The 8,370-nt window shown below is 48.2% G+C and overlaps 1 protein-coding gene across 1 annotated transcript; it reads right to left on the bottom strand.

Annotated features, from left to right (window-relative positions):
• Positions 1-5,374: 5,374 nt before the first annotated feature.
• Positions 5,375-7,915, bottom strand: LOC135974326 (uncharacterized). The gene is made up of 2 exons (XM_065561639.1): positions 6,939-7,915; positions 5,375-5,944 (listed from the first exon to the last, which is right to left on the bottom strand). Exons 1-2 carry the CDS (start codon positions 7,513-7,515, stop codon positions 5,469-5,471), a joined length of 1,053 nt encoding a protein of 350 aa, XP_065417711.1. The 5' UTR covers positions 7,516-7,915; the 3' UTR covers positions 5,375-5,468.
• Positions 7,916-8,370: the final 455 nt, after the last annotated feature.

Genomic DNA, 8,370 nt, shown 5'->3' with positions numbered 1-8,370 from the left:
CTGGCAGGACATACCTGAGGGTAAAGGCACCAACAAATTAGCATTTTTGGTATTTTAATATACTTTTCTGAAAGGACTATCTTTCAGAGAGTGCTTCTGGGAATGACCACAATGTGTTTGGGGTTGCTCCAATCTCCTGGTAATGAAGTATGTTCAGCACCACCTGCCTTACTGTGGTGGTTGATCAGGGCCGGCTCCAGCATTTCTGCCGCCCCAAGCAAAAAAAAAAAAAAAATGCCGCGATCGCAATCGCGACCGGTGGCGGCAATTGGGGGGAAAAAAAAAAAAGCCGCGATCGGCAGCGGCAGTTCAGCAGCAGGTCCTTCGCTCCTAGAGGGAGTGAGGGACCTGCCGCCCCCGAATTGCCGCACCTGCCGCCCCTCGCCCTTGGCCGCCCCAAGCACTTGCTTGTTAAGCTGGTGCCTGGAGCCGGCCCTGTGGTTGATGGACATCTCTGTTTCTTTACTATACCATTCCTGGAGGTTCTGGCTTTTCATTACATAAAAAGAAAACTTGCCTTCCAGGTGCTTTTTGCTAGGCTGCCACAATTCAACTTTATAACTTGTAACTTCTCCTTAACCTGGAGTCAGTTTTCAGGTGTCAAATATAATTTTCATTAAGTCTTTTTGATAGCAATAATATGGCTAGTGCACTCTTGTTTTTATTTGCATTTGTCTTAGCAAACAGTTACGCTAATTCAAAATGAACAGCGGTCGTTTAAAATTATTTGTGACCTAGTGGTGTAAGATGATGTAGCATATCACTTGAAAAGCTACAGTATGTTTTGTGACATCATCATGACATGATGTAAAACATCATGTGACAGGTCTTATTGCACACATGTCATTACACCTTTCATCAAGACATTGAAAATCTCTTTTGTCAGTTTGCTAATTGCCTTGCATTTCTGTGTGGTAATTCTCAGCCCCATGATCTTGGTAAAATGAAGTAGGAAGCATAAAGCAGTGCTCACACCCCTATGTCTAATATTATTAGACAATACCTCTGTCTTACTGTTTGTAGCAAAGTAATGTTTCAGCCTACACACAATACAGGAGCCTTACGATATTATTTAGATTGATTACATTGATCACAGAATCATAGGACTGGAAGGGACGTTGAGAGGTCATCTAGTCCAGTCCCCTGCACTCATGGCAGCACTAGGTATTATCTAGACCATCCCTGACAGGTGTTTGCCTAACCTGTTCTTAAAAATCTTCCATGGTAGGGAAGCTTGGGGCTTCTGCCCTGTGGCGGGGTAGTGGGGCTAGAGGCTTCTGCCCAACGGAGGGGGCTGTCTCAGCTAAGTTCCCTGTACAGGCTATCAAGGGCCATGCAGGTGGGGACAGGCGCCCCTCGCCTGGCCCACCCCAGCCCCTCCAGAGTTGCAGGGTGAGGAGACCCTCCCCTGGCCCTTCCCAGGCCCACCAAGCTGCTGCAGCGAGAGAGGGCTGGAGGGGAGTCCTCTCTCCCCGCTGCAGCCCCGGGACAGCCTGCACCCCAAACCCCTCATCCCTGGAAGATAAAGTCAAGGAGGTAGTGCAGCCAGGTGTCAGAGTAAGGAAAGGACAGAATCTGGAAAGAGCATGTGATCTAAGTGGGTTGAAGAATGAGTAGAGGAGAAGAGACTGTAAAAACCTGGACTAGTTAGAATAAGTTTTACAGAGGCAGATCTGGGGTGAAATCCTGGCTCCGTTGAAGTGAATGGGAGTTTTGCTATTAACTTCAATGGGGCTGTGATTTCACCCTTGTACTTCTGGTGGGTTATCTGAACTTTCAGAATCATTTGATGTTTGCTGATCATTAATATATAAAACTTAATTATAACTGATATACTGCTGCTTGGAAATTCAGCTGAACTCCCTGCACTAAGTTTGCTGCACAAATTTGTTTCATAATGTACCATGTTCTTGCACTTATTTCCTGCACCATTAATTACCATATCCTACCCCCATTGGGTATTTGACATTGCTTCTGTGGGAGCAGGAATGGGGTCCATCTGCCAGCTACAAGTATGCTGTCTTGAGTTCCTTCACTATCATAGAAAATTTGAAGCACTGTGCTAGGAGTTTTCATTTCTCTAAAACACACATCATGACAACCAATGGAAATGTTTATATAATGTGCAAAGCAGTAAAACATTCTGCTTATTCCTGGATTTCTCATTCTGTGTACAATAAAGTATAGAAATTTCCCCCGTTGCACTTTGAAAAGAACGGAACTGCAACTGATACACCACTACCTCGATATAACACGACCCGATATAACACAAATTTGGATATAACGCGGTAAAGCAGTGCTCCGAAGGGGTGGGGCTGCGCACTCTGGTGGATCAAAGCAAATTCAATATAATGAGGACAGCATTATATCGAGGTTGAGGTGTATATAGTTATAAAGAAAATCATTCACATTTAAAGTTAGTCCAGACTATTACTGAATTATATAAATTAAAACTAGAGTGTTACATATGAATCCAATATAGCCCATAATTATCCAATGCCAGCATTAAGTTATTACTCAGCATTTACAATTATAATCTCATTTATATTGTCCTCTATTGTATGATTATTCCAAGGTAAAATTAGTGGAATCAATGAAGTGTATATTTACATCTTTGTAAAAGGAGCAGAAACATAAGTTGAATGCTGAACTATTGAAGAATGATAGAGGAGTCAGAAAAATCAGGTGGGGAGGGGGAGGGAATAATTATTAATGTAGATGAAGAACAAGTAATTTTTGAGGAAACATGACTCATGTGTCTGTCAATTTATAACAGCACTTTGATAAGACAGTCCACTAATAATTAATAGTCAGCTCTGACCAGTTCTAGTTCTTCCATAGTAAAACCTGAAACCATTTAAAATTGAGTTTGGGGCCTTAGAGTTTCATTATCATCTTTTTTGGACATTTTTGGACTTTCCATCCAGACTTGAAGCAAGAACAGAAAGCTTTTCTGGATAGGTACTTCCCCCCCCCCCCCCCCCCCAGTTTGTGTTTTGTGGCTTTGCTTTACTTTCTTAATCAAATACTGCTGACACTAGTCCTTGAAAACACTTAGGCCTTGTCTACACTACGAGAGTAGTTCGATTTTACTTGCATCGAATTTTTGTAATCGATATTGCAAAGTCGAACGTGTGTGTCCACACTAAGGACAGTAATTCGACTTTGTGCGTCCACACTAACGGTGATAGCGTCGACATTCGAAGCGGTGCACTGTGGTCAGCTATCCCACAGTTCCCGCAGTCCCCTCTGCCCATTGGAATTCTGGGTGTAGCCGGCAATGCCTTCTGGGTAACAAAATGAGTCGAGGGTGCTTTTGGGAAACTGTCGTCATCCGTCCATCACTCCCGCCCTCCCTCCCTGAAAGCGCCGGCGGGAAAACAGTTCGCGCGCTTTTCCAGTCATTGACAGCGCGGACGCCACTGTACTCCGAGCATGGAGCCCGCTGCGACCATCGCTGCAGTTGTGGCCGCTCTCAACGTCTCGCAGCTTATCATAAAGGTTTCCCTGAGGCAGATGCAGAAAAGTCAGGCAAGGAGGCTACGGCACCGCGGTGATGTCCTGAAGTCTGAGAGTAGCACAGACCTGTCAGAAAGCAGGCGACCCAGCGCCGAGGACATCACAGTGGCAATGGGTCATGTTGATGCCGTGGAACGGCGATTCTGGGCACGGGAGACAAGCACTGAGTGGTGGGACCGCATAGTGCTGCAGGTCTGGGATGAATCCCAGTGGCTGCGAAACTTTCGCATGCGGAAGGGAACTTTCCTGGAACTTTGTGAGTTGCTGTCCCCTGCCCTGAAGCGCAGTGACACCCGGTTGCGAGCTGCACTGAGTGTACAGAAGCGAGTGGCCATAGCCCTGTGGAAGCTTGCAACGCCAGACAGCTACCGGTCAGTCGCGAACCAGTTTGGGGTGGGCAAATCTACCGTGGGGGTTGTTGTGATGCAAGTAGCGAAGGCAATCGTTGATGTACTGCTGCCAAAGGTAGTGACCCTGGGAAACGTGGAGGCGATCATAGATGGCTTCGCAGCGATGGGATTCCCAAACTGCGGTGGGGCCATAGATGGAACTCACATCCCTATCCTGGCACCGGACCACCAGGCCACCCAGTACATTAACCGAAAGGGATACTTTTCCATGGTGCTGCAAGCACTGGTGGACCACAGGGGACGTTTTACCAACATCTACGTGGGATGGCCGGGCAAGGTTCATGACGCTCGTGTTTTCAGGAACTCTGGTCTGTTTAGACGGCTGCAACAAGGTATTTACTTCCCGGACCACAAAATAACTGTTGGGGATGTGGAGATGCCTATAGTCATCCTCGGGGACCCAGCCTACCCGCTAATGCCCTGGCTCATGAAGCCCTATACTGGCGCCCTGGACACTGAAAAAGAACTCTTCAACTACCGGCTGAGCAAGTGCAGAATGGTGGTGGAGTGTGCTTTTGGCCGTCTCAAGGGGAGATGGAGAAGCTTACTGACTCGCTGTGATCTCAGCGAAACCAATATCCCCATTGTTATAGCAGCTTGCTGTGTGCTCCACAATCTCTGTGAGAGCAAGGGGGAGACCTTTATGGCGGGGTGGGAGGTTGACGAAAATAGCCTGGCTGGTGATTACTCACAGCCAGACAGCCGGGCGATTAGAAGAGACCAGCGGGAAGCGCTGTGCATCCGGGAGGCTTTGAAAGCAAAGTTCCTGAGTGAGCAGGGTAACCTGTGATTTTATAGTTTGTGTACTGAGAAGCTAAACCTGCCCCCGTTTCTTTACCCAGGTAATGTTGACTATCCTATCCAGTTACATACCCCCTTCACCCCCCCTCCAACACACGTGTCGAAATAAAAATAGTTCTACTTTGTTAAAGCACACCGTTTTCTTTAATACTGTTTTAGCGGGAATTTTTTAAAACTGGGACGCAGACTGTGGTGCGGGGCGGGTCTAGTGTTGTGATGCGAATGCAGCTTCTAAACTCAAGGATTGACAGGCTCCGCTGCGGTGGGATGCTTGTTTCAACGGAGCCTGTCACCCCTCCTGATCGGGACTGTGTGTATGGGAGGTCTATTTGACTTTGTGGCAGGGGGAGGACGGTTACAGATCCCATGCTGTGTGGCTCTGTGATCCTGTCTAAGGACCGGCGCTTAAGATCTGTAACTGCCCTCCCCCGCCACAAAGTCACAGAGCAACCCACCCCCCCCAACATTACATCAAAACAACCTCCCAGACTAACCGGGGCAACTAGTCACTGCATCACTGCACTGTGTATGTGCCCTGCTGCTGTGCCTGCCCCCGACTATGTACCCTGCCAAAGGAGACTGTCCTGTCCAATTTCCAACCCCCTTTCCCCTCCTCCTCCAAAAGAACATGATTGAAACAGTAGTTAACAGAAACGAATTTTTTATTATCAACTACACATGGCATTGGGAGGTGAAACTTGGACGTGGGCTTGTGTCAGGCGGGAAGGAAAGAACTTTTCAAATTTTGGGAAATGAGAGCCTTCTGCTACTAGAGCTCTCTGCAGGGGTGGAGTGAGAGTTAGCAGGGACTCTGCCGCCTCTCCTTCTTTGCACTTTGGGTGAGGTGGGTATGGGACTTGGTGGCGGGGGAGGGCGGTTAGAGATGGACTGCAGCGGGGCTCTGTCCTCCTGCCTCCGTTCCTGCAGAACATCCACAAGGCGCCGGAGCGTGTCCGTTTGCTCCCTCAGTAGTCCAAGCAGCGTTTGAGTCGCCTGCTGGTCTTCCTGCCGCCACCTCTCCTCCCGATCCATGTTGGCTTGGTGCATTCGGGTCAAGTTCTCCCGCCACTGGGTCTGCTGTGCTGCCTGGGCTTGGGAAGAGGCCATAAGCTCAGAGAACATGTCCTCCCGTGTCCTCTTCTTCCTACGCCTAATCCGCGCTAGCCTCTGGGAGTGTGATTCCAGGCTAGGTTGTGAGACAGTCGCAGACGGGGCTGTGGAAATGGGAAAAAGGGAGTGAATTCCTCTGAAAGATAAATGTAGTTGTGAACAAAGAACATAGTCTTTCTCTGTGAACAAGACCATGCACAGCACCTTTCACATGCGCACTCAGCACAAGGTCGAATTCTCGGCCTTCGCATTCTGTGCCTGGGGTCTTGAACAGCACATTTGAGAAGCGAGGCAGCACAACGGAATTTCTGTTGCAGGCAGACATGGTAAGCCGTACACTTGTGGCAGTTTAAAACTTTTATATTACCACTGGCCTCATTTCACATTTAAATCAATGTCAGTCCCTGCTGCCAGCAATCCGGCAAGCGGGAACTCTGCCCCTGTCCCACCCCCTCGCGGCTGTCCCCGGGAATGATCCCTTTCGGCTGCCCCTCTCCCGCCTCCACCGCGTGGCTGCAAACCAGCGGTGACAGTTCTGTAAAGGAACGGGAAAGCAGTCCCAACACTAACATTCCCCTACCTAATTAAAAGCAGGTCACCATGGCCGACATCACCCTGATGAGGATCTCCGAGAGCGACAAAGAGAGAATGCTCCGGGAAAGCCTCCAAAGACCAGGGCCGTATGCCGCCCTGCTGTGCAGAGCAATGATCCCCGAGTACCTGATAATCTCGTGGCGCGGCAACGTGTCGTACTTCGGAGGACCCAATAAGGCCGCTCTCCCCAAGAACCTCATGCAACGGCTTTCAAGTTACCTCCAGGAGAGCTTCATCGAGATGTCCCAGGAGGATTACTGCTCTATCCCCGCACATATAGACCGCATTTTACTGTAGCTGCAGTAGCAGGGAATACACAGTAGAGCGGCTTGTGCAGGACAATCACTGAAAACCGGACATTGCTAGATTTCTTTTCAAAACTTGCACTGCCCCTTACTAAACCGTTAAGCGCCTAGGGCACACTAATCATGAACAACCCATTCTTTTAATTGTTAATATTCCTGTTTTGTTAAAAATAAATGTTTAGATGTTTACAACACTTACTGGCTGATCCTTCACCAGATTCTGTGTCCGGGGTAATGGCTGGGGACGCTTCGTAGGGGATCTCTGTAAGGGTGATGAAGAGATCCTGGCTGTCGGGGAAATCAGCGTTGTGAGAGCTGCCAACTGCCTCGCCCTCCTCATCTCCTTCCTCATCTTCCCCGTCCCCTAACATGTCTGAGGAACCGGCCGTGGACAGTATCCCATCCTCAGAGTCCACGGTCACTGGTGGGGTAGTGGTGGCGGCAGCACCGAGGATGGAATGCAGTGCCTCGTAGAAACGGGATGTCTGGGGATGGGATCCGGAGCGTCCGTTTGCCTCTTTGGTCTTCTGGTAGCCTTGTCTCAGCTCCTTGATTTTCACGCGGCACTGCGTTGCATCCCGGCTGTATCCTCTCTCTGCCATGTCTTTAGAGATCTTCTCGTAGATCTTTGCATTCCTTCTTTTGGATCGCAGCTCGGAAAGCACGGACTCATCGCCCCACACAGCGATGAGATCCAAGACTTCACGATCAGTCCATGCTGGGGCTCTCTTTCTATTCCCAGACTGCACGGCCATCACTGCTGGAGAGCTCTGCATCGTTGCCAGTGCTGCTGTGCTCGCCACGATGTCCAGACAGGAAATGAGATTCAAACTGGCCAGACAGGAAAAGGAATTCAAATTCAAATTTTCCCGGGGCTTTTCCTGTGTGGCTGGTCAGAGCATCCGAGCTCGCACTGCTGTCCAGAGCGTCAACAGAGTGGTGCACTGTGGGATAGCTCCCGGAGCTATTAGCGTCGATTTCCATCCACACCTAGCCTAATTCGACATGGCCATGTCGAATTTAGCGCTACTCCCCTCGTCGGGGAGGAGTACAGAAGTCGAATTAAAGAGACCTCTATGTCGAACTAAATAGCATCGCAGTGTGGACGGGTGCAGGGTTAATTCGATTTAACGGCGCTAACTTCGACATAAACGCCTAGTGTAGACCAGGCCTTAGGAACATATAGGCAGGCAGTTTAAAGAAACTCATCAGTTATTCAACTTTTTCATTTTGGTTTTGAATGAACCAGAAACTTTTGAAGAAACTCAAGGGGTATGAACTGCAACTAATAAAAAAGCAAGTGAAGTAAGGTATGAAGTAGTTAAATTTCAAGTATTTATAGCTTATGTATGTGTGTGCAGGTGGTATGAGTCATATAGTTTTATTTAATATGTAGTTGCATGCAGTTGTTTGTAAATTGCAAATGCTCAGGTACCACAGTACGAGGTGCTTTAGAAATAGCTAAGAAAGTAGATGGATACAAATATTTAACCCAGGCAATGAATGTCAGTGTCAGTCATACACTAAATGATATGCCTTCTTTTAGAAAGAGAGATTTATTACAAGGAAGTCCCCCTGGTAATTTTTAATGGTATGCTATGGTGCATTATTTAATTAAATACTGAATAGCT

Source organism: Chrysemys picta, chromosome 11 (genome assembly GCF_011386835.1).
Source record: "Chrysemys picta bellii isolate R12L10 chromosome 11, ASM1138683v2, whole genome shotgun sequence".
Lineage (NCBI taxonomy): Eukaryota > Metazoa > Chordata > Testudines > Emydidae > Chrysemys > Chrysemys picta.
The sequence above is the reverse complement of the archived record's forward strand: the minus strand, read 5'-3'. Positions and strand labels throughout refer to the sequence as shown.